This window comes from Phodopus roborovskii, unplaced genomic scaffold, assembly GCF_943737965.1.
Source record: "Phodopus roborovskii unplaced genomic scaffold, PHOROB, whole genome shotgun sequence".
Classification (NCBI taxonomy): domain Eukaryota; kingdom Metazoa; phylum Chordata; class Mammalia; order Rodentia; family Cricetidae; genus Phodopus; species Phodopus roborovskii.
In genome coordinates this window covers 8906538-8932226 of record NW_026126434.1, presented here as the reverse complement: position 1 = coordinate 8932226, position 25689 = coordinate 8906538, and the positions used below count along the sequence as shown (strand labels likewise).

At 43.6% G+C, this 25689-nt stretch overlaps 2 protein-coding genes across 3 annotated transcripts in view; one reads left to right on the top strand and one right to left on the bottom strand.

Annotated features, from left to right (window-relative positions):
* The window catches only part of Sgpl1 (sphingosine-1-phosphate lyase 1), a 42306-nt gene extending 23523 nt beyond the window's left edge, over nt 1-18783 (top strand). The window contains exons 5-16 of one of the 2 annotated variants that reach the window (XM_051186750.1): nt 923-940; nt 3201-3348; nt 5920-5996; nt 7490-7618; nt 10065-10153; nt 10784-10889; nt 11477-11575; nt 12272-12421; nt 14074-14312; nt 14718-14864; nt 15820-15940; nt 16421-18783. In XM_051186750.1, the coding sequence (XP_051042707.1) occupies nt 923-940; nt 3201-3348; nt 5920-5996; nt 7490-7618; nt 10065-10153; nt 10784-10889; nt 11477-11575; nt 12272-12421; nt 14074-14312; nt 14718-14864; nt 15820-15940; nt 16421-16561 (1464 nt within the window). In that variant the 3' untranslated portion in view covers nt 16562-18783. The remainder of the gene's footprint in view (nt 1-922; nt 941-3200; nt 3349-5919; nt 5997-7489; nt 7619-10064; nt 10154-10783; nt 10890-11476; nt 11576-12271; nt 12422-14073; nt 14313-14717; nt 14865-15819; nt 15941-16420) is intronic. The other variant, XM_051186752.1, reaches the window with a different exon arrangement.
* Nucleotides 18784-21194: 2411 nt separating this feature from the next.
* Pcbd1 (pterin-4 alpha-carbinolamine dehydratase 1) lies at nt 21195-24920 on the bottom strand. Its single transcript, XM_051186785.1, has 4 exons — nt 24862-24920; nt 23065-23196; nt 22600-22680; nt 21195-21705 (listed from the first exon to the last, which is right to left on the bottom strand). The coding sequence occupies exons 1-4, from the start codon at nt 24862-24864 to the stop codon at nt 21607-21609; spliced, it is 315 nt and encodes a 104-aa protein (XP_051042742.1). The 5' UTR covers nt 24865-24920; the 3' UTR covers nt 21195-21606.
* Nucleotides 24921-25689: the final 769 nt, after the last annotated feature.

The window sequence follows — 25689 nt, the reverse complement described above, 5'->3', positions numbered from 1 at the left end:
TCTCAAGGAAGAGGAGGGATTTTTGTCCCCCAAACTTATGGGGCATTTGACAGTGTTTGAAAACTGATTAGTTTGTAACAACTCCATTGGCAGGCTCCTGGCATCTATGGATGGAAGCTAGGTGGCTGTAAAACACTTCTGCATGCTATGGATGGCCCCATAGCAGGTATATCTGCCTTAAGATGTTGGAAAGGCCACCTTTGAGAAACCTCACTTTCTCCAAAGGAGAGATGAAGAGTCTGTTAAGGAACAACTTGATATTAGAAAACCCCACTGAATGAAGTTTTAACTGTGCTTTAGAATAGTATTTGGCTGGACTGAATTTATATACTCATCTGGGAATTAGATCACAGGTTAGCAAATTTTCTGTGAAAAACCAGACAGGAAACATTCTTGACTCTGTTGGTCCCAGGAAGAGGATAGGTAAGGAATGAACCTTCAGTTCCAGGGAAACTATAGTCAAAAAAACAGGAGGCCCTGGCAATAGCTCCCTGATTCCAGGGTTGGAAACTTAAGAGAGATAACAACTGTCTTCTTGCTCTTTGCCCCTCTTTACAGTACAGTGCTCTCTTCACTGTGTCCTCTTTGCTATCACTCACACTGGGATAAAATATTTCTCCTCAGGGCTGGGCTCATTATCAAGGGGGAGATAAGCCAAACAGACTCCTTGCAACATGTAAAGACCTGTGAATTCTGAGTGTCTCACGTCCCTCTGGCTTTTCCCAGCATTACTTTTTCAGGTTTTCCTACATCTTCGACTTTGAGTCTACTAGAGTGGGGCAAAGGAGGCTACTGTGAAAGATAGGCTGCGTCACAAGTGAGAGAAGGACTCCCCTTTAGTATTCCTTGTGATTTTAATGTCTCCATCTTCTCCTTCAGTTATAAGAATGATTTGATTTAACTCATTGATTGATTTTTGCAGTGTTGGGAATCAAATCAGGTACCTCGTACAGAAAAGGCAAGCTTTCTGCTACTGATCTGCATTCCCAGAGAAACATTCTTTCTTTGGTGATGGTAGTGGTGGGACTGTGGGTTGAATCTGGGACCTTACCACTGCAAGGCAGTCACTTGACTGCTGAGCGCCAGTAAAATGTCTCTTTGTTGAGGTTTGGTAGTAATAGTGGTGGTATCATTGTCAGTGGTGGTAGTGGCGGTATCATTGGTGGTGGTGGTGGTGGTGGTGGTGTGGTAGAGGCAGAGGTGGCAGTGATGGTGGCAGCAGTGGTTAATGGTCTTCAAACATGGGACCTAGGACATGCTAGGCAAGCACTCTACAGCTGAGCTGCGTTCCTAGCTCCTTGAAATTTTTGAGATAAATAAATACTAGGATTCCAGAATTCTTTAATTTATAAAATTAGAGAATTGAGGATCCTTAGAGGCCATGTACCTTCATTTTTCAGAAGTGTTTCCTGAGGCTTAGAGATAGGAAATTATTGTATGTGTACACATGTGTATTTTCATAATCTTAGTTTTTTTTTACTGTTTTGCTAGTTGTATAGCAGCAAGTCCTTCCTCTTGTGGAACTTGCTTTTTGTAGAAAAGACAGAAAGCAAACAAACTAACATTTACATTTTATAATTTTATAAAAAGTTTAAATATAACATTTTATATAGTATATACATTTATATATGAATATAAAATTACAAATTTATGAAAAATGAATTTTATAATGGATGCAAGAATTGGGAATGGAAAGAACTTGCTGTGCTTTTTAATATACTTCCCAATGGGATTTTTTTTGGGGGGGTTCCCTTCTTAAAATAGTATGATCTATCCATGAGCATTCAGCTTTCATAGTTTGTTCTTGTTGTATGGTTGCTGTACATGCAGCATGGTCTTCTATTTATGACTTAAAAAATGCCTCTGTGTCCATAGCATGCCTCAACATTGTCCAGTTGTCTGCTGCCTGCAGTGCTGACATGCTCTAAAGGAGTAGCTTTCCTGTGGCTTCACTAGGGCTGCATGTAAGAAGACCCTCCATATTCTAATCATCCGTGGCTAGGACTGAGAAAAATGAACGCTTGTGTGAGAGCTTTGGCATTAGACTTTATTGACTATATTGCTGAAGCCACTGCACTGTAGCATATAGATTGATTGCAACATATAGCCTTTCTCTCCACACTTTTCACTGGAGTCTCAACAGTAGCAGCTCCTGCCATTTTGTGTGTAATTTGCTATTGTTCTCTCCTGAACCCCATTTGTAGATTTTTGTCTCTCTTGCTAAAAGTAAGCTTCATGAGATGAAGGCTTTTTTGTTTTGTTTGCTTTTGGTTTGGGTTTTGTTTTGATTTTTCAAGATAGGTTTTCTCTGTGTAACAGCTCTGGCTGTCCTGGAACTCACTTTGTAGACCAGGCTAGCCTCAAACTCAGAGATCCACTCTGCCTCTTGAGGGCTGGGATTAAAGGTGTGTACCTCCATCTCCTGGCTATCTTTTTTTTTTTTTTTTTTTTTTTTTTCCCAATGTCTGTATCCTAGCCTGGAGTAGTAGTTGAGCAGATATTTGTTGCACAAATGAGTAAGTAAATGAATGAAAGAAATGGCTCAGAGAGTGTAGCTATGAGGATGGGAAAGATTCATAGTTGATAAATTACATGGCAGAAAGGACCTTGATTCCTCCTAGCATTTCTGAGTCAGAAGGGTCAAGCTGCCCATAGCAACTTCATTGAGGCAATTCTTAGGTCTGTGTGGGTACCTTGGGAACTTTGTGGATCTCTATACTTGGGGTACTTTGTAGGTGTCTGTTGAAGTTATTCACAAATTGAAAAACAGCTAAGATCCCCTTTTACTGTAACTTGGTCTGTTTTATGACTGTCTGTCTATAGTGTTGCTGTTGACAACACAGCAACAAAGGCCTAATGTTTCTGCACTCAGGCTAGTGCTGACTGAAGCCAGTTCAGACCAAGTGCAGTACAGAGTTGGTGAAGTCATCACAGCAGGCAAAGGGGAAGATGTAATGCATCTTTGGTTTCTAGAAGGAAAGCTGGCTTTTTAAACTTGGAAAAGGCATTGTACACACTGGCTGGCTAAACAGATACAATGTTCTTTTTCCTTTTTAAAAAAAAGATAAATCCCTTCTAATTTCGTAGCACCTATGCAGTCCCTGGTGTTGGGCAGTTGGCTGGATCTCAGAGACAGCCTTTCCACTCTGTACTTCACTCTTTTTTACCTTCTAGTTAACTTTTTTTCTTTATCCTTGAAGATCGAAGAACAGTTGAATAAGACTAAGAAGGATGTTGTCAAGCACATGCCGTTCCTGAAGATGGATAAAGAGTATGTGAAAACTCTACCTGCTCAGGGCCTGAGCACAGCTGAGGTTCTAGAGAAACTCAAGGAGTACAGTTCCATGGGTAAGACTTGGCCCAGGGGTGCTGCCTCTGTCCTTGTCATTGGCCAATGTTGACAATAGGTCAAGGATCACATTACTGGAGGAGCCATTCCCTACTTTAAAGACCAGGTTTCATATTACAGATTAAATAAGATTTCTGTCAGAATTATGATACCTGTTTCAAGGCACACTAGATTACTAAAAACATTTGCTATAAAAATGAGCACAGAGCTGGGTGTGGCTTGCCCGTAATTCCAGTATTTATGAGGTTGAGATAAGAGGATTCTGCAAGCCCAAGACCAGCCCAGGCCAGCTAGGGCTTATATAGATACTTTTTCAAAAAATAAGGAACATTTTAAAAATCAAAAATGTTGAATGCAGATGATAGAGATAGGTAGGCAGGGGCTAGAGAGATGGTTTAGTGCTTAAGAGCACTGGCTGCTCTTCCAGAGGCCTGGGGTTCAGTTCCCAGCACCCTCCTGGTGGCTCATAACTATCTATAACTCTAGTTCCAGTGTATCCAGTTCTGTCTTCTGGCCTCCTTGGCATGAGGCATGCACATGGGTGCACAGACATATATGCAGGCAGAATACCCACAACATAAAAATTTTTAAAAATTAATTGAAAAAAAAAAAGAAAAAAATAGGTAGGTGGATAGAGGAATGGACAATGACCTGTATGGGTGTGTTTGTTTACACCTATTGAGCTATACAAGTGTGTATTGGTCTTCTATATGCATTGGCACATACCATGTTCAAGAACATATACTCATGTTCAGAAGCATAGCCTGAGAACCACTCAGGTTCACAAATGCCTGGATTTTCAACTTTACTATGACCTTGGGAGAGATATTTCCCTTCTGTGTGCTCCAGCTTATCCTTTCAGTCTCTACTTCCCTAGGAGTTGGAATAAGAGAGTAAAGGAACTCATACATGGAAACATGTAGGACCTGGCATATGTCATATATTAGTTGTCCAATAAGTCTTAAGTATTACTGCTGCTGTTATTAACATAAACACATACATGTCTGTTGGAGGTGAGACTTAACGTAAGCCTCTTGGTTTTTGAAACAGGGTCTTAATAGATCTGAGGATGTCCTTGAATATTTGATCTTCTTGTTACCGCTTCCCATGAGCTTGGATTGTCAGATTTGTCACTGTGCCCAGTTTATGCAGTGCTAGCACTGAACCTATGGCTTAGGGCATGCCAATCAAGTGCTTACCAACTGGGCAACATCATTTAAACAAGGTTTTTAGTTTGACATTTTAAATTTACAAACAAGTAGCAAAAGTGGTATAGCAATTTCCTGTGTGCTCCTCACCCTAATTGTAAAGCACATTACATTTGTCAGAAGTAGAAAAATAACACTAGTATAGCACTATGAACTAGGAACAAATTCTATTTAATCATTTTTTCTACTCATATTCATTTTTCTATTTTGGGGCCCAATTCAAATTGCATTTTGACAAAACAGCCATTAAAGTTTCTAATTGATATATGTAGATTTTTTGATGTATGGTACAGAATTACATATGGTCTGAGGCAAGTATGTCCAACCTGTAGCCCACAGAAATATGTTTCCCAACATAGTTGTAAATGAGGCTCAACATGTATGTAGATGACAGTGCCATATTATAACGTTAAAAGGTTGAGCACTCCTGGTCTAAGATGAGATGATCTGGAACAGGAGTTAGCAACCCTGGGACCTGCATTGTCTATATTTCCATGTTTTTCAGGGCACGTTGCTATCTTCCTTCCTTGTTTCTTATGTCATAACACTTCCATATTCTTTGAAATAGTTAAAGAGCAGTGTGTGAAACCATGCATCCTGTCTATGTTTAAATATGGTGGCATGTGTGGTACACAGCCATATCCTGTAAGAGAAGAATAAAGTCAAATTGGAGCTACACGTGACTGTGGGAAGAAGGGCTTTACCTGTACATTTGCTTATAGCAGTTCCTACACTTCCTGTGACTGCATGGGGAAATGAGGGGGTGGGAACGCTACTACAGGAAAGGGTCATATGGAGAACAGGAAATACATGGAGGCAGAGGGCAGCTTTTATGTTAAGAGGATGTAGCTGTTAGGTGAGGACAACACTACTATCAACATTATACCTTGATGCCGTTCCTATCTTTTCCCACAATTAATGAGTGACCTTTCGTCTCTATTTTGCTGTGGTAAATCATTATTGAAATTCTTTTGTTTTTAATATAAGAATAGCATAAATTTCTACTCAACTTATTCTTTTACACTTTCTAAAAATACGTATTTTTAATTCTATGTATGGGTGTGTGTGTCTGTGTGGGAATATATATACTTGAGTGCAGAACCCCACAGAAGCTAGGAGAGGGCATTGGATCACCTAGAACTGGAGATACAGGAAGTTGTGAGTTGCTTGATGTGGGTACTGGGATCCACACTCTGGTTCTCTGCAAGAGAATACATATTTTTAAGTGCTGAGCCATATGTCTGGTTTCTGAATTTTTTTTACCCGTATGCACTGAAGGTTTTGCCTGTCCTGTTTATATTAATGCCTGTCTTCTCAGCGATGCCTGCTTGCTGACTGAGGGACACTTGACTTTTTCTGCAGATATCTTCTGGCAAGAAGGGAAAGCCTCAGGAGCTGTGTACAGTGGGGAACAGAAACTCACAGAGCTGCTGGTTCAGGTAAACACTGGGTGCTTGTGTGCATAGGTGCCATTCCTAGTTCATTTAACTATTTAATTTCCTTTTTGTGATAATAATAATGACAATAACAGTAATAGCAATATTACCATGTAAGGGAAGTTTACTGTTGAAATAAAACCATATCAGTTTAGAAGCTTCTTTTCACACAAACAGGTGAGTGCATAATAATGTCAAATGCATCTTCAGACTGTGAATAGATAAAATGTCATTTATATCTCTGGACTTTACTAGGTTCTCTGAGGAAGCTATATTTCTAATGAAAGAGCCTGCCATTTGAGGACACTGTTTTTATTTGTTGAGACAGGGTCTCTGTATAGCCCTGGCTGTCCTTGAACTATTTATATAGACCAGGCTGCTTCAAACTCACAGAGATCCTACTGCCTCTGCCTTCCAGCTGCTGGGACTGAAGGTCTGTTCCACTATGCTGGACTTCATTTGAAATTTTTCTTGCTAGAACCGATGTTGTTTGATGGGAGTCAGGACAAGGCTGCTCTATCCTAATGCTCTCAAAGCATACCCCACAAGATGATCCTGACTTTAGACTGGCTTGTAGCTTTTTCCATTTGTAATCAAGCTACTTCTTATATGAAATTATAGTTAAAGTTGTGATCTCTCAGGCCTGGCTGAGTGTTAGAAGTTTTACTTAGTTATATTGTGGCATAATATCCTGGTTGTAGTTCTGTGTTTTAACTTTGCATTTCTGTAGGTGAGGCTCAACTTCTCATGTGGTAGGAACGATGTGTCTCTTTACAGTACAACTCCTGCTTATTTCAGTCATCCCTGATACCTTCTGTGTACACGTGTGTCTTCTCTTCCACTTTTCTTTCCTTCCTGTCCATGTGATGGATTTCCATTGTCTCTTGGTGTTCCTGTGGTCAAATACCTCTAGAGCACTCAGGATGTTAGCAATTCCCTCACCAGGGTCTCTTAGTACATACAGATACTCAACAAACTGTCATTGCTTTTCATGTTTCATTGTTTTCATGTTCATTTTCCCTGTTTGCGTATGAGGAGACTGAGCCTCAGAGGGTCTTATTTGACCTGTATAGCTAAAAATTTTAGGCAGAGCTGTATGACTTCAAGATAGGTAATCTGTTGGTGTTACAGTTTAATACATTTTTGGGAGGGGATAGTTTCTAGACAGAGTTTCTCTGTTTATCTCTGGCTATCCTGGAACTCACTCTGTAGATCTGCCTGCCTTTGCCTCCTAGATGTTGGTATTAAAGCCAAGTACCACCACCACCTGGCACAGTTTAGTACTTTTAACTGCATTTCTGTTTCTTCTTTATCACATGTAAAATTACTTGTGTATATGTCTGTCTCTTCCATTATATTTTGATCTTTAAGTTGGGGAATAGTTCATACCCTTTTTCCTGTTCTCTCTGTTGAACCTAATACCTGAAAACTTTACTCAGTGCATCATTTCTTGCCTGATTTAATGTATCTTATATTATCTTTGCATTTCTTTGTAGGCTTATGGAGAGTTTGCATGGAGCAATCCATTGCATCCAGATATCTTCCCTGGACTTCGCAAGTTAGAGGCAGAAATTGTAAGGATGGCTTGTTCCCTCTTCAATGGGGGACCAGATTCCTGTGGATGTGTAAGTGGCTTGTAATAGAAATTTTAAAATAGTCTATTGTACGATTATTATTTTTATTATAGAATGATCTAGAGGAAGTGCAATTTTAAAATGTTAACTTGTACTTTTGAAATCCCAAGTATCATTTTGGTATATATTCTAGGTATTTTTTCCTCTTCGATTCGATATTTTTAAAAATCTTTAAGCCTATATATATAAAGTTGTTAGGACGGTTTAAAAGAACAGTGTGGGTTTACCAGATACTTTGTCACATCTCTCTACTTGGCTATTTTCTCCTTCTCTTTTCATGTACTCGTCCACATACCTATTAATTGCTATTTACCTACCCACCCCACCCATTTCTTTTTGATATTTTGAAATAGAGTCTCATAGCCCAGGCTGGCCTTGAACCTGCTTTGTAGCTGAGGTTAACCTTGAACTCCTGACCTCCTGCCTTCTTCTCCCTAGTGCTGTGATTGTAGGTGTGTTAGCTTTTTCAGCATTTTTTCTTAAAGTGCTTTTCTTAACCCCAGTGTCACATTTCTTCCACACAATGAGGTTTCTTTGTTGTACAAAGAGGAGTTTGGGGTTTTCTGTAGTCTCCTGTTGCTCTGTGGCCTTGGGCAAACCCCAAACCCCTGGTCGAGATACCAGGGGTTTGAGGAGAAGATCTGGCTTTGGCCAGAAAGTTGGGTTGTGCTTTGTTTTAGGGTTTAGCTAGTTCTTAATGTTAGTTCAGTGATGGATATAAATTTTGATGCTTTGTCAATTTTTTTGTTAGGAAAGTTGCTTAGGGTCATGAGACTTTCCCAGACTTTGCTGACTTCCCTGATTTTCAGGGTAGACTCAGCACCATTTGGTTCTATCTCTGTGTCTGTAGTATGCTGCTTTTTCTTTGCCAGTGTTTGAAATTTGTTACATAGATTTCTCTTTCCTTATTTGGGAGTGATTATTGCAGAGCCCTTGGTTATTGCTGTTATTGTTGTTTCCTTTCTCACTTCTTTCGGGTAATAAATAATCAGTCTTTCATACTAATACAGAAATACAACCCTGTCATAGTGCTGCAGTTAACCTTGTCTCTCTCCAGTTATCCTCTTTAGTGGTGTGGTGGGGACCGGGGAAAAGGGTGATGTCCAGTTCCCAGTCTCTTCTTGTGATTAGACTTCAATAGGACGCTTTCCTTGTTTCCCTCTCTCCCTCCCCTTAGTCTCTCTTTTTTTTTTTTTTTTGCTTCTTTCTGTGTGTCTCTCGGTGAGCTGTTTTGGGTAAAAAGGGGTTCACTGTTGAGAGAAGAAAGCTAGGCCAAATTAAAGGGAAATCTGTAGACTGAACCTAGCTGTGTGGGTCTTAAACACTTCTCAGCCCTTTTTTCTTCTGCTTCAAAATACCCTTCTTCAAAATACCTTTCCCTATATTAGCTTCATTTACCTCATTCACAAATTCACATACTAAAAAATCAGATTAGCTTGCCACCTTGTTTAGCTGTATCTGCAAGAAAATGTTTTGTGTTCTTAAACACATACCTTGGAGTGCATTTTATATATTTTGAAAGAAGTTGATTTACACAGGTGACTTGTGACCTCTGTTTTCTTAATTTATAATTAAATATCTGCCCTGAGGACAGGACACATGATGTAGATGACTAGGAATTAGGAAATGTTTTTGTTTAGGTCATTGTCAGGCTTGTAAATGTGTAAGGCCTGGTACTTTCCTCACTTGCCACACAGCTGTCTTGGTATCTCATGTGACAAGTTTGAGGCTTTAGCTAGACCACAGGGTGTTGTTGCTGATTTGTAGAATTAACTATTAATAGTCTGTCTTCTCCAGCATAGAGATGTACAAACACGGGATCTGTGTTCAGATTCTATGAGCTATTTTAGGGAGGATGGTCACATGTTTCCTGAAAGGCTTCCTGAGTCAAAAAAAAGTAATTTTCTGAGTTATTCTTCTTCATGACTCTTGGCCACTGGGATTCTATCCCCAATGGTATTTTTATCTTGTATGTAGATGTTAGGAAAGTTTAATAATCATTCTTCATTTTAGCTATAATTAGTATATAATCCAAAATACAGAAAGTTTTACTTCTTATCAACTGATATAATGAGTAACACTGAATGACTTGCTTACCCAAGAGTGTATGACTTTTCACAGATGCTGAGTCTAAGATGAAATCCTTCTAGTGCAGTGCAGTAACCTTCAGTTTGTTGAGAAATCATTCAAGCTCAGATAATACTAATAGGATTTTTACTGAACATCAGGTTAGGTTTTAGAAGTGTTAGTTACTGGACACTGGCACACTGTGTAACCTCTGTTGTCTCTGACCAGCACTGTCCTTCTGGACAGTATCTGCTCTGCAGCAGTGTCCACTCCCTTGTCTGTTTCTGCATCCAACATTTTTAAGGTCACAGCGAGCTGTACCTCTTGATCCCTACCCTTAACTTACTCCCAGTTATTTTTCTATATGTAGGTGACTTCTGGGGGCACAGAAAGCATCCTGATGGCTTGCAAGGCTTATCGAGACTTGGCCTTAGAGAAGGGGATCAAAACTCCAGAAATGTATGTATATGTGTCTGTCTGCTTCCCCTCTGATATTATCTGTTTAGGGCAGTGTGATGTCAGCTAAGCCGAATCTGTTTTTCTGCCTCTTTTCCCTCCTACAATGCCAACCTTCTCTCCCCTGCCCAGCCCCTCTACCTTATCCCTTCACATCCAGTAGTCTCCTTAATGGAGCAGTTGGTGATACGAGCTTAAACACAGTGGACACTGTTATCGAGAATGGCATCTTTTTCCATCATCATCTTTACATATAAACATTTGGTGCTTGCCACGAAGTTATTGTAGAAATTTTTCTCACTTAAAGGGATCGGTAATGGCGAGAGTAGAGTAATGGGGATATCTGGGAGCAAATATGTATCTGTGACTGTTTTCTCTTTGAACATTATTGGAAAACTAACTAACCATGTAGGAGAGACAGAGTTTAGTTTTTCAAGTCCTAAATAGTAGGAAGAAATTGTCTGCAGAAAATCAACACAGCTGGCTCTTTTTGTTTATACCAAGAGATTACAAACATAAGAATGTGAGGGAAAGTAATGAGAGGTTTTAACTGGTGACTTGAGTTGCTGCAGTGTTCTCCTGGATCCTGTTGTGCTCTACATTTCATTGACCCCCCTTTCCCCCATTGCCTAGTGTGGCTCCTCAGAGTGCCCATGCCGCATTTGACAAAGCAGCTCATTATTTTGGAATGAAGATTGTACGTGTTGCACAGGACAAGAACATGGAGGTGGATGTGCGGGTGAGTCCTCTGAAGGTTTAAGGGGCAGATTGTCACACTGACCACCTCTCTAGCTACACCACATAGATGGACTTCCCTGCTCAGACTAGAGCAGCCAGAGCAGAAACTTGAGACCAGCAGTATGACAGACAGCTAGATTTCTGAATGCTAAGAGGTGGTTGATCTGGTCCCTGATGGTGGAGAGACAGATTTTACTTGCAACACCTTTACTTTCTTTGCTTTATTTGTAAAGTGAGCATGGGTGAACTTGCCCCGACATTCCTTTCATAGACCTGAACATGTTTATGTGAGGAGGAACTTTTCATTTATTGCAAGTCAGGTTTTACTAAATCATCACTGGTAGATTGTGGGGCTGGGATGCACAGTTGGCTCCTTTACCTCCTAGCTCAGTATTGTTTCTGTTTCCATAGTGGTTGCATTGCTCTCAGTATTTCCATGTGGACTGGTGTGCAACCTTCGCAGCGGAAGGAAGTCTTCCCAGGGTGCAGGACAGAGGAGGCACTTATGAACCTGGACTCTGAGCCAGTGGTCCCTATTGTCCTTACAGCAAAAGACTAAGATTCTTCTCTTAACCTTTCAATCCCTAGGCAATGAGAAGAGCCATCTCCAGGAACACAGCTATGCTGGTCTGTTCTGCCCCACAGTTTCCTCATGGTGTGATAGATCCTATCCCTGAAGTGGCCAAGGTGAGAAATTGGGGCTATGCCGATTAGTACTTGAAATAGATGTGATCATGCAGGGCTTTGTGAAGAGAAGGCATTCTGATTTTAGATTTGAACACAGCAGGGATTGCTAGCGCTCAAACCCCTGCACTTTCTTTGGGAGCCTGTGACTCTTAGATTCCTACCAGGAAGTTGTCTGCCATTAGGAGCGTGGCCACCACATAATGACTGAAGTAAGACCTTCCCCTCTAGAGGCTATTAAATCAGAGCTCTGCTATTTTCTCACATGATGGTAGGGACAACTTGAGGTCAAGGCATATTTAATTACAAATTACATGAAATATATTTCAGATGAACTCTTTTGAAGACTAAACATACATTAAAAATAAACTTCATTTAAAAATATTAAAAGCAACCACTTGGGGTCTGGGATTATGGATCAGTTGGTTAGTATGAAGTCCTGACTTTGATCTTCAGCACCCCATAGAACTGGGCATGGGACCATATGCTGGTCATCTCAGGCAGAAGGATCGGAAAAGTTGAAGGTTTTTCCATGGGCTAAGTATCACATTCAAGACCAGGCTAGGATACATGAAACAGTGTCTTCAAATATGTAAATATATAGCCACTTTCTATGGGATGTAGTTCAGAGTAGCCCATGCTTCCACCCATATTCTGCTAAGCATTTACTTATATTCTCACGTGTTCTTTTTTAACTAGCTGGCTGTCAAATATAAAATCCCTTTTCATGTGGATGCTTGTCTGGGGGGCTTCCTCATTGTTTTCATGGAGAAAGCAGGGTACCCACTGAAGAAACCGTTTGATTTCCGGGTGAAAGGCGTGACCAGCATTTCAGCAGATACTCATAAGGTGAGCTACGGAAGTGACCAATTGCTAACACTTGGTGATTTTAGCTATTCTCCACAAAAAAAAGAGTTGACTGAAACATTAGTCTTTCCACACACATACTATCTTAGTTTGGGTTTCTATTGCTGTGAAGAGACACCATGACCACAGCAACTCTTATGAAGGGAAACATGTAATTGAGGCTGGCCTACAGTTGAGAAGTTTACTCCATTATCATGGTGAGAAGCATGATGGCATGCAGGCAGATATGGTGCTAGAGAGATAGCTGAGAGCTCGACATCTGAATCTGCAGGCAACAGAAAGAGAATGTCACACTAGACCTGGTTTGAGCATCTAAGATCTCAACCCCCACCCCCAGTGACATGCTACCTCAACAACATCACACCTATTCCAAGAAGGCTACACCTCCCTATAGTGCCCTATGAGGCTCTGGGGTCATTTTCATTCAAACTACCACACGGACCAACTTACAAAATAAAATTTGACTTTTGTCTGTCATCAGGTTAGCTGTCAGGTGTTGGTTACAGTGTGGAGGGTACAAGTTCTGGGAAAAAGGAACTCCTGCCTTTGCTCATCCTGGGCTAAGGATTTCTCTGTCAACTATATACAGTCAGTTGTGCCAAAATCTCTGAAGTCTTGCGGTTATTGAAGATGGTGAGGATTGATCCTGGAGTTCCTGAGCCTCCCTTTAAGAAAATAAACCTTTGTGTTCAGGAGCAACTGGTTTACACTGTTTGCTCGATACCCTTGGTAGATTGAGATGAAATCCATCTTAGTTGGCAATTCTTGGAAGTATATCCAGATGTAGAAAAAATCTTAATGGCTTTAGGGATGTGTACCTTGTTTTGATTATATTTCTAGAGATTGTTTTAAGCTACATCATAGTGAAGACTTGTTTTTCACACTCTTAATGGTCTACAATAAAATTTTAATTACAGTCTGTCTGCTTTACCATCCAGACAACTCCTGTCTCTTTTTCCCCTTTAACTGTCCATTGTGGGTCTAGGAATGAAACTTGCACCAGCTGTGGTAAGAGTTCACTAGGAGGAATCGAGTGTCTTTCAAGTTTGGAACACCCAGTACATTCTTTGAAAAAAAGTGTAATGTTTAGCAAAAGAGATGAGAACAGATCAGATAATAATTTGAGCTTCCAAGTGACTTGGGTTCCATATCTTTTCCTGGCTTTTACTGGAAATTTATCCTTGTTTTCATACTTACATGCTGTCTCAGGAAGTTTTTTTGTTTTGTTGTTAAGACAAGGTATTTATATAGTCCTGGCTGGCTTGAAACTATGTAGTCAAAGATGGCCTTAAATTCCTGATTCTTCTCCCTCCACCTCCCAAGTGCTGGAACTGTAGGTGTGTTCAGGCTTCCAGAGAAAGATTTTAAGTAAGGAAAACCAAAGGCTGAGTCAGAAGTGGAGGAAACCGAGTCTTATTTTTTTCTTGGATCTCAGATTCTTCACCCCCTAACAAAGAGAATGTGGAACCCTTCCTTCTAGTTCCTTCTCCCTGTTAACACTGTTAAATATGAACCTTACCTGAGTGGGAAGCATCACAGAGCGCCCATGAGAAAATAGGCTTTACTGTGTGTGGCAGTGTGGATAGAGTTGTCAGACACAATCACACGCTTGACCTCTTTGCTTCTTCCCTCAGTACGGCTATGCTCCCAAAGGTTCATCAGTGGTGTTGTACTCTGACGAGAAATACAGGAGGTACCAGTTCTTTGTTGGTGCAGATTGGCAAGGTGGCATTTATGCATCTCCAAGCATGGCTGGCTCACGGCCTGGTGGCATCATTGCAGCCTGTTGGGCCACCTTGATGCACTTTGGTGAGAACGGCTATGTTGAAGCTACCAAACAGATCATCAAAACTGCTCGCTTCCTCAAGTCAGAGTATGTGTGGGGAATGGGGTTCTGCTTTGTCTCTTGCTCTTTGTCCTAGTTGGCCCAAGGCATCTCTGTACCTGGGCGCCTATACTTTACTTACTGCCTCCTGAGAAACTCGGGTTTAGGCTAGCACCTTACTCGATGGTACTTAGGGGGAGGGTATACTTGTAGTCTGTGTTATGACTTGGGAGAAGCCAGTGGTTTTGGACAGAGTTACGGCCTTGGAACATTTCTAATATTCTGTCTGGGATTTTGATCTCTGTAAGAATCACCCATCCCAGCCTGGCCTCTGGTGTAGAAGAGAAGACTAAAATCCCAGGAGAGTAGGTTGTGTTCATCAACTGAGATAAGGACCAGAGTGTTGGTTATAGCTCAACTTTTTTTTTTTTTTTTTCATGTGCTTATTTTTAGACTAGAAAACACCAAAAACATCTTCATTTTTGGGGATCCTCAACTGTCAGTTATTGCTCTGGGCTCCCATGATTTTGACATCTACCGACTATCTAATATGATGGCTGCCAAGGGGTGGAATTTTAACTACTTGCAGTTCCCAAAAAGGTATGTTGTGCTTTTATAGGGGTCAGAGTTGTTGAGACAGGGTTTCTCTATGTTATAGCCCTGGTTGTCTTGGAACTCGCTCTGTAGAACAGGCTAGCCTCAAACTCACAGAGATCCACCTGCCTCTGCCTCCCAAGTGCTAGGATTGAAGGTGTGTGCTGTCACCGCCCGGCTCAAAAAGATATGTTTAAAGCCTATGTCCCTCCCTTCATTTCATGACCTTCAGAGCTGAGGTAGAAAGGTAACTTGATATACAGTGTTTAGCTTCTAGAGCCCAGCACATTGATAGCAACTGGAGTTCATCACAGAAGGAACAAAATGCTTTGTTTTATTTATGTTCTAGTAGAACTAGCTGCCAACCTCCTGAGGCAAGTTGTCATTTGTCAGGTTTCCCTCTGTTCTTTCTCTGGCCTCTGTAGTCTATGATCCATCTTGTTCAGAGCTGTCAATTGGCTTCTCTAAGTTACAGTTACCTGGATAAATTTTATTTCATGCAAAGCCCTATAAAAGGTTTCTGATCATGCAGGCTGCTTGTTCTCATATCTACGGCCTCCCTTCCACAGGTTATAATCATTGCCGACCCCTATTTCCCCAGAGTGAGCTAGGGTTTCTTAAGAGCATTGAAATCTTTCAAGCCTCAGCTCTGTGGTTTTCTCCCTACCAAGGCTTACCCTCTAAGAAGAAAGCCCCTTAGGCTTCATTGCTCGAACACATGATTTAAGGAGCCACTATTGACAGTTTATGGGATGGGGACAGGACGGAGCAGTCAGCTGTGTTCATTTTGATTAGGTGGTTCTTGGTCATACTGTAAACCTTGATCTCACTTAAAAACCTATGGCTTTGAGAGCCTGATTCCAAGGACTGGAAACAGAGGCAGTTGGGAGAGTGAGCCAGTGTGCCCCTCCACTGGGCTGGCTTTATTTCAGAGTTTGTCCCTGCACTCTCTCTTCTGCAGCATTCACTTCTGCATCACATTAGTACATACTCGGAAGCGGGTAGCCATCCAGTTCCTAAAGGATATCCGGGAATCGATCACACAAATCATGAAGAACCCTAAAGCCAAGACCACAGGAATGGTAAGGATACCAGGGCATCTCCACTTAGAAATATTAGGAGTTGTGTGGGAACCTGAAGTAGTCAGACTGTTTGGAGTCTGTTTCTGCCCATGATCAGTGCACACAAGCTCTCCTCAACAGTTAATATGTTGCTGCTGGTCCCTACCCCTTCTTGTTGGATCTCTCAGATGAGGTAGGGACCAGCAGCTGCTGAATGAAGCTGGAAGCTCTCATCCTGTCTGCTTGTAAAGAAACTTTTGACAAAGGAAAAGGCTGTGTGCACTTGGGTGTGTGTGTGTGTGTGTGTGTGTGTGTAACCATAAATACCATATAGTAGTTCTTTTTCTTGGAAAGACAGGTTGGAACGTACCTGTGAAAACCAACGCATGACAGCTGCTTTTATGATGGAAGGATAGGATGCCTAAGCTAGGAATGGGTGCTGGGTGCATATGAATGGTGGCTATACTTGTATCACTAATATGTCCTTGGTTGGATTTACAGGGTGCCATCTACGGCATGGCCCAGGCAACCATTGACAGGAATCTGGTTACAGAAATATCCACCGTCTTCTTGGACAGCCTTTACAGTACAGACCCTGTGACTCAGGGAAGCCAGATGAATGGTTCTCCAAAGCCCCGCTGAACTTTGACCCTTGTTAGTTCCATGGAGCTTCAGGCCTTCAGAAGGCTCTTGGCATTTGGAACAGACCACACACAACTTGACGTCTGGACCTGCTCCTTAGAGCACAATATGATAAACCTTAAGATAGCTTCAGCCTCAGGACTCCTTTTGTTTCCTTTTGTGGCTTTTAATTTGAAGACCCTGAAGGATTCCACTGCATAATGAGTCTGCCCTTGTTATAAATGTTACCCTTGAAATTGTTTTAACCATATTCTTCTCTAACGTGTTTGGCATCGTCTTCACTTAATCATTTGTGGTGACTCTGACCTGCTTTGATTGCTTAGGTAAAGTGTGAGATAGCAAGAGCATGTCTTTGCTACCTCAGTTGAATGTTGTGGCTGTCAGGCAGGAGGCATTTATGTACTGTGTTCCCCAGGTGGTTTGATTATGCCCCAAGCAGGAGGGGATTTCAGCCTCTGCTTCAGGAGATGTCATTTGTCTCTCAGGGTCACTTTTACTGCAGCTTGCTGACTTTTCCAAGCACAGGTTGGCCAGGTCATTGACCTGTTTGGCATAACTAGAGCATGCTTCCCTAGCAGGGTTTGAGTGCTCCTTTGTCTCTGTGCATGACCATGGTTGCTCCCATCTTTGGAGAAGCCTGTTGGCAGTGAGACTCCCCCCTTGTTTGTTCTTACTTCTGTAGGGTGAGAAAAGAACATGTTTTCAGAGAGTCTAGGGCTTTTTGGCTGTGGTGCTGCCTCCCTGGGGTAGATCACACCCAAGCCCTCTCTTGGGCCTGATGATCCGAAACTAGACCCTTTCCTTATTTTCTTGAATAGTACAGGTAAGCACCTGTGTGCACATGTGGGAGGTGGTCCTTCTCTTCCACATTGCCTTAATCTATCATGTAATGATAATCTGTTTTTATTGAAGGAAACACTCCCCAAGTGTCCTTGACTTTCCTCAGTGGGTGTGAAGACATGCAGGGGACACTTTCTCCATCACTGTGTTCTTCCTGCCCCCTCCCCCTTATTCAGCTTCCAAAGGTACAATGGCACTTAGCTTCAGGTACTAGATGTTCCTCAGCCCCTGCTGAATGGAAGTAGCATAGAATGAGAGAAGCATTTTGGAGTAGAAAGGCATGGCTGCAGCCATTACTCCTGGGGCCTGAGATTCCTTCATAAGACTGCTTCCCCAGGATGATACAGGGACAGGACCAACCCCTATGCCAACTTCCCACTTGCTTCCTCTTTTCAGGGATGGGGGCTCTCATGTAGGCTGAGCCCCCTGTCCTGCTCTGATGATCATACTATGTGCCTTTCTCCCCAGCTGTGAGTGTAAACTTACTCCTTACCCAGGCCCTGGAAGAAATGGACCAGTCTTGTGTGTGGAACAAGTCAGCAGGAGCTTGCTCTGTTCCCTCCCCTTCTCAGGGATTCCTGAGTATTCAGCCTAAGTATTGCTGGCTGGGAGAGCCAGACCACTAGGCTGGGAAGTGTTCCTCAGCGCTGTTCTGACCCCATAATTGTTAGTAGCTGGCTCATTGCAGGGCAAGTGTGTATGTGCACTTCCCTCATGTGTTCTCTACAGGGCACTATGGGGTGCAGGGATGCTTGATTCTCTCATGTGTCAGAAAGAGGCTAAGTTGCTGAGCTCAGGCACTTCAGTGGTTAGAGCTATGCAGGGCTCATCTCTGGGTCTACAGAACATCATGCAGGAGAGGACCAGGGACCATCCAGCAGGCATCACTGGCTTGCCACTGCCTAAAATGGAGAGGCAGGTCTTCTGTAGTCTCAGAAGAACCAGGAGCTGTCCACTCCCTTCCTTTGTGACAGCACTGGTGTGGGGTGATGGTGTTTTCCAGGGGGACCTGCTGCATCTACTTTATGATTAGGAACTTTAGTGTGACTTCAGGCTTTCATTGTGCTTGTGTCTTTGCGTGTCCATGCTATGCCTAGCCAGTGTCAGGGGTGGGTAGGATGTCTAGTATCATGTGGCTTAGTAGGTGCCACAGTAGCTTCTGCAAACACTGTACTGTCTTGTTTCTATATTAGTCATAGTTATTACTGTGAATATACTGCCATGTCACTTTTAATATTACCAGTTTTATATTTGGAAAATGGTACTTGCCTCTTTGAAAGCTCTTTTATCTTCTCTAACCTCCCCATCATCTCCATGCCCTTTCCTGACTGCAATAATAACTCTTAAAAAACAATTGAATAATTAAATGTACCAAACTATAATCATTGGATGGTTGCATTCATTTTAGACAGACCACAAATACAGCAGTTGCCAAATGGGAAATTGGTGAGCAGTCCCTCATCCCAACCCCACCCTGCCACATACACCCCATCTATGGTGGTGAAACTGACATACCTACAGAAGTGTCCATCATGTCTGGGCACTTCAGTATGGACTGTCGTCTCCAGGGAGATCCATAGTCCTGGCCCATAGTTCCCTAGGGCCTCCTCTCTACCCACATGTGCCAGAACACACTGATTAGCCATCTGGGTGGTCCCTCTGTCTGGCCTCTCAAAAGCCCATCATTTGGTTTGGGGGTCTATAACACTCCTGGATAATGAATGAGTGCTGGTGTCACATTCTCTTCTGAATAAGGAAGAGAAGGCTTCCTGTGGTTCAAGTAGCCTGGCTTTAACACCAACTAGCTTTCAAACACTCTTAACAATTGGCCCAGATCCCTGATCACCAGAAAACCCAATTATAGCCTGGGTGGGTAAAAGTCCGGCTTTGACAGTGTCCCTCCCCTGGGATACTGGGTATTGAACTCAGGGCATTATGCACAGTGGGTAGGTGTCCTACCACTGAGCTGTGTTCCCAGCCCTTTTTTGTATTTTTAGTTTTGAGGTAGATTCTCACTCAGTTGTCCAGACTGGGTTTGAATTTTTGGTTCTCCTGTCTCAGCCTCCCAGGTAGGTGGCTTCCAGGCCTGTGCCATCAGGCCCAGTTTGACAGCCTTTTCTTGCTGTGGAGATTCAGACTTTCCTTGTAATGGTGGCATGTTGCATGTGACTGTCATTTCACCCCTTCTCTGTCTAGTGTCCTCCCCTAGAACTTCAGTGATCTGGGTTGGCTGGGAATAAAACTAGTTTCTAAAAGCTGTTGCCTGTCACTTGTGGATGGATATGCCTCATACAGATTTGGAGCCTAAGTGGGCATTTTCAAATCCAGATCCATGGTAAGTGGAAAAGAAGACCATTAACAACATAGCCCATCCTCCATGTTTTCTATCTTTTTATTCCATGTTCTCCGTTGTTGGATCCAAGCACACTTGGGAACATTGGCTGAAGAAACAGATGATGCCACTGTCTGAGACTGGGTGGTCTTGATGTTGAGCTGTGCAGACAAATTGCCATTTCGTTACTAGCATGGGCTGGGGAGGACCCAGCAGCCCTCCCAACAGCATGCTCATTTTTCATTACCACCCTCTGTGTCTTCTGGCCCCAGAAGGAACCAGTTTACCTAGACTGACAAGGCTCCAGACCGAGTCATAGGTGAGGACTACAGGGGGACAGCTGCTCTGTCTCCTGCTCTGGATGTCTTACAGCATACATGTGGGTGTAGATGAGATTGGGCTTGACTTCCATTCTTAACTATTTTGTTACTTGAGCATTTTCTACTCTTGTGAATTTCTAGCCAGGGACTTGACCTGTGTAAACTGCCTCTAACTGCTCCAGTAGCAAATAGCCCATCAACACCCATACTACCTTATCCTCCCTGTAGAGTAAAAGCAGGTAAGCCCTTTGCTAAGACAAGAGAATTGCAGAAGCTGTCAGTCTTAAGGTGTTGTTGGTCTCTGATGTAGGCCATTATATTAGGCAGGGTATTAGAAATGACCAATATACACAGAAGGGGACTTTGGGTAAAGAACTAGTTCCAATAATAATGGAAGACAAGTAGAGCAGTTCCAGCCTAAAGCTCAAGAACCATAAAGTCAGGAAAAGTACTAATAATCCCAGCTCAATTGAGTCCAAAGTTCTTTGTGAAGGATAGGCAGCCTTTTTGCTGTATATAAGCCTTCAGCTGATTGAACGAAGCTCACCTGTATTACAGCAATCTGCTTTACTAAGCCTAACCTCACCCAGAACCTCCCTGCCCCAATGCACACAGAATCTGGTACCTCATGGCATATCTAGGTTCATTCATACAAAATTAGCCACGACAGCAGAAGGAAGAAAATCATGGTTGCATACTGACTTTCTAGAGGTAGGTTCACATGCTGTATGCACATATTGCCCTATTCCTGATGCTATCAGCAGTCTGGTCTCTGAGGTATACAGGCACCCTTCCTTGGGGACAGGCTTATGGCCTTAGTGAGATCATTCATGTTGGCCAAGCATGTGCAAAGCCCTGGGTTTGATCTCAGAGCCACAAAAACCAGAATGAACTCTTCAAAACCATACATGGTTTGCCCAGGTGATGGTGGTGCACACCTTTAATCCCAGCACTCCGGAGGCAGAGGCAGGCTGAATCTCTGAGTTTGAGCCCAGCCTGGTCTATAGAGTTGAGTGCCAGGACAGCTAGGACACAGTGAGATCCTTTCTTGAAAACCAAATCAAAACCCTAAAAACATAATATAATTGATTTCAGTGTGGCATGACCTGTTTGGAAAAGAGGGTTTTAGAAGCTGAACCACTTGATAGCATAGTTTTATTGGAGGCATAAAAGCATATTTCCATAATATAGTGGGTTCTGTTTAGTTGTGGGGTCTGAGATTGAACTTTATGTCATGCTTTAACACAGCTACTTGGAAAAATGAACTAGAAAGGGTAGAAAAGGAGCAAGATACAGCCTGGAAAGAGCATTACTGCTTCTGGGAAGCCTATGGAGAAAATGAAGACCTTATTCAACTTAGTGTAACATGGCAGAGCCCTAATGAGGAGAGTGACACAGGAAAAGGTCTCAGTTCCTGCTGTTGACATCGACACCTACATCTTTCTGCACAGGGACTCATCCCTAAATGGAGGCGACCAAGGACCAGCCTCCTGTTTCCTTCTTAGGATCCTTGTTGGGTCACTCCTCCCCAGGAAATATGAAAAGGGGCAGATCTATGTCATAGACACAGCAACTTGCTCGATGAAGCTGGCCAGGTTTATGTCCCGTTCTGAAAGACCAGCACACTCATGGGTGCTCAAGGTGATATGGACCTGAATGAGAGAAAACCAGAAGTTCAGGTGCAGGCAAATGCCTTTACAGAAAGAGCAAGAGGCATGAGCTGTGCACTCAGGTCTACCAGGGACTGCAAGGTAACAGCCAGTCAGTCACTGGAAGTCCTGAGGACAGAAACTTGCCACTAGTCATTCCTGAAGACAGTACTGGTCACTGTTCCTGACAGCTCTAAGAAAAGTGCAAAGCTGTGTACACATCATTTTCCTTTGTCAGTTTCCAAAACAATGATTTCACTAATAGTATAACAGATTCACAAGATGGCTCAGTGGGAAAAGACACCAGCCTCACAACCTGAGTTCAACCTCCAGGACCCACAGAGTAGGAGAGAACAGACTCCCACAAGTTGTCCTCTGACTTCTACATGTGCAGCACACATGTGCCCTTAGGCTACACTAAACAAATGTTTAAAAACATTTTTTAGAGACCATTAAAATCAGAATGGAAGATGGGCTCCTAAACACATCCTTCAGGTTTTTATAAACAGTTCAGTAGAACTCTTAGCATGTTCCAAAGACTGATCTCCTGGCACAGACAACTGAGTCCTGTTTTAGTGCTCTCTCATTCTTCCATCCAGAATAAAGCCATTGGTGCTGTTTACAGTTGGTATGCCCTTCCTTTTGGCTTCCCTTCCTGGGTTCTGCCTTCCTAACCACAATCATTCAAAGTGTTTTTCTTTGCACTTATTGTCAGCAGTGAGATTGGTTGTCTGTGAGGAGTCTCTGTTGGCTCTAGGAAGGGGATAGATAGAAGTGGGCATCATCTTGGACCACAGTCAGGTCCAAGAGCAAACCTTCACGAAGACTTGGGGTTCTAAGAGATGTACAAGGGCAAGGCAGGGCAGAATGGGGGTGGGTGGGGACAGCTTCACTCACCTTGTTGTACACATTAAACCACTCAGGATGGTGGTCCAGCTTTTCGGCTTGCAGGGCCACTCGTGTCATGAAGCCAAAAGCCTGATAAAATGAAGGAAGACCCAGACCTTCATGGCCTAGATACAGGAAGATAGCCTAGCTTCTTCCAGGAACTTCTGGAGTTTTACTCCTCTCCCCTGTGACATCCTGCTCGATTCTGAGGCCCGTGATAGTGTTACCAGCATCCCCAATGTGATGCACATAACATAGGCTGTTAGTATTCTCCAGTTCTCCAGTATTAAAGTGCCTTCAGAAGAACATGCGCTTGCTACCCTTTGGAGGACTATCCTTCAAAGACTTGGAGTTATAGGAAGGGAGGGTCCAAGGCCCTTCTCTTTGCAGGTCACTTGGATATGTATTTCCCCTTGCCTAACAGGACATGGCATGAACACAGACAGTGGCCTGGTAAGCCCCAACTCCACATACCCTGTTGAAGTCTTTAAAATGGAACTGCTTGAAGATGGCATCTCGGCCTTCTAGTTCATTCCACCCCACAGCCCTCAGATTTGGCAGCAGCTGGTCCCGCTCCTCTGCACTCAATCTGTGTGCCTTGCCAGCCTAGAAGAGAGAGAACAGAGGCCCCAGGGCAGTCCTTTTATAGGTCAAGAACATGCCCCAGACCTTTGGGAGGAACTTAGCTAGTGCTGGCTGTAGCAAGCAATAGACCTTTAGGTCTTTGGGGTCTGGGCTGGTTTACTGATAGGCTCTTGGATCCTATATTTTTTGTTTTGTGTTTTTTTGTTTGTTTGCTTTTTGGTATATGTGTTTGTGTGGTTGTGTGCATTGTGTGTGTAGAGGCCAGAGGATAACATCAGAAGTCATTTTCAGGTATCATTTGCCTTTATTTTAATTAAAAATTGTTTCATTAAAAGTTTTTATTTTATGTGTAAGAGTGTTTTGTCCTCACATTCTGGTGCCTGAAGAGGCCAGAAGAGGGTGTTGAATGCCCTAGAACTGGAATCACATGCAGTTGTGAGCTGTCGTGGAAGTACTGGGAACCAAATCCAGGTCCTTTGGAATAAAGAAGCCAGTTCTTACCCACTGAGCAGCTCTGCAGCCCTCTCTCCCCTTATTTTTTCAGACAAGTTCTTTCACCAAGTAGGCTAAGCTGGCTGGCCATTGATCCTCAGAGATCCATCTATCTGCCTCCCCAATGCTGGGATCATAAGTACAAACTAACATTTAAAAAGCGCTGTGTGACAGGTTCCAGGCCAGCACAGGGGCCTATAGACCCATCACTGGTGTGTGCACTCTCAGAAATAAGGGATTCCTCCTCATCACTCCTGCGCTGACAAGGGATGGTTATAGAGAAGGCATCAGAGATCTGCACTGTGGTTAATAGGGAGGTCTTTTCCAGATCTGGTCCTTCTGATGTTTGATAAGCTGAGCCCTTGTAACCAGGTATCAACAGGGCACCAGAACCCAATGGTTTTTGTTTGTTTCTTGCCTCCCAAAGGAGTGGTGGGTACAGGTGAACTGGTGGGATGTAAGGGGGTGTGGGGGAGGATGAGGGTGGTACTTTTCTCTTCAGAGTTTTCCAGAACTTCCAAGTCTTAGAATGACAACGCTCTGAACTCTGGGGTCAGAAGGGTAAGGGCCTTGTTTGCTTAGCAAAGCTGTCAGCCTCTGGCAGTGTGGGCCAGAGGATTACTGATTATCCAAGTCTGTGTCTTTGGTCCCCAGTGACCATTCCCAGGCCACAGATGGAAAAATGCCCTCCTGTCCCTAACTGCTCCAAAGGAGGTGCAGAGAACTGTGCTGTTTGGGAAGAGTTTAGGGGTCTAGCAGCTCCTGGGGCACCCCTTTCCAAAGCACCTGGCCCGTCTCCACACCCAGGTTGGACACAGAATCCCAGCTAGGTGCTAGGACGGGGCGCAAGGCTGGGGACAGTACTGGGGTGCAGAGAGAACTGAGCCCCACCAGATCCAGTGCCCCAAAGGACCAGCCAGGCTGTAGGGCCAGGACCATGCCACGGAGATCTGCCTTCCTGCCACACCCCGCCACAGCCGGCCGCCAGCAGACAGGCCAGGCTCCAGTAGAGACAGGCCAGGCACCAGTCTCTCCAGGGCCGCCACTGCGCCACCTCCCCTGTCGGCACCCCAACACCCCTGAGGGCAAAATGACCCTAGTCCGACGCAATGGCACTGCCCGCACCCTCAGCATCGGAGCCCTCGCCCCATTTCCCGATCGGCGCTCAGAGTCCGCCATACCTCCTGCGCTTACCATGTCCAGGGCGGGTAGCAGTAGCAGGTGGCCGCACAGAGGGAGAAACAGCCAGCAGGCAGCAGGCCGCCGCGGGGGCGGGGCAGAGATCCGGCCGCCGGCGGCTAATGATTAACGTGTGTCCTCCTTGCTCCACGCCCTTCCAGTGCCCTGTTTTCTGTAAGCATGGCTGAGTGATGGGCTCCAGGGCAAAGACTTTGGCTCCTCGCTCTAAGGCCTGTCAGCTGGAGGATTCGAGTGCCAGACTGCCTGACCTGTTGTTATATTAACGACAAAGACAAAAGCCACTCAGATAAACACACTGAATTGCACGAAGGTGAAGTGCACCATTGCAATCTTCCTGCCAGGAGAGAGGATACCTGCAGGGAGACACAGGCTATTGAAACAATGGACCCTCCAAAATCAGAATTTCCCTAGGAATCTTGTTAGGAGAAGGAAAAGGAAAAGCCTGGGATCTGGTGCGAGCCAGAAGAGAAACTTTTGTACTGGAAAGATTTAACAGCATTCTGACAACTTGCAGACCACTCCTTGACTGCAACTGCTTAGTTAGGCATTCCTCCTGCCCTCGAAGATGGACTTGGAGGATCCTGGACCTCTTCGCTTCTCTTCCCAGCGTGGCCATATCGAATACAATCACCAGCTTGTTCTGCATTCCACTGTTTCAATTTTCAAAAAGATCTGTTTACTTGTATGTACTTATGTGTGAGTGTGTGTGTGCATGAATTTATGTGCGCAGCATGCATGTAGATGCCATGGAGACCAAAAGCAAGCATTGGATCCATTGGAACTGGAGTTAAATGCTGATATGGGTGCTGAGAGCCAAATTCA

Excerpts from the sequence above, each read along its gene's own strand:
- Pcbd1 (XM_051186785.1), bottom strand. Across the intron at positions 22,681-23,064 it reads ATTTTAAAGACTTCAACAGG|GCTTTTGGCTTCATGACACG; the intron begins GTATGTGGAGTT and ends TCATTTTATCAG. Across the intron at positions 21,706-22,599 it reads GGTTTAATGTGTACAACAAG|GTCCATATCACCTTGAGCAC; the intron begins GTGAGTGAAGCT and ends TCTCTCATTCAG.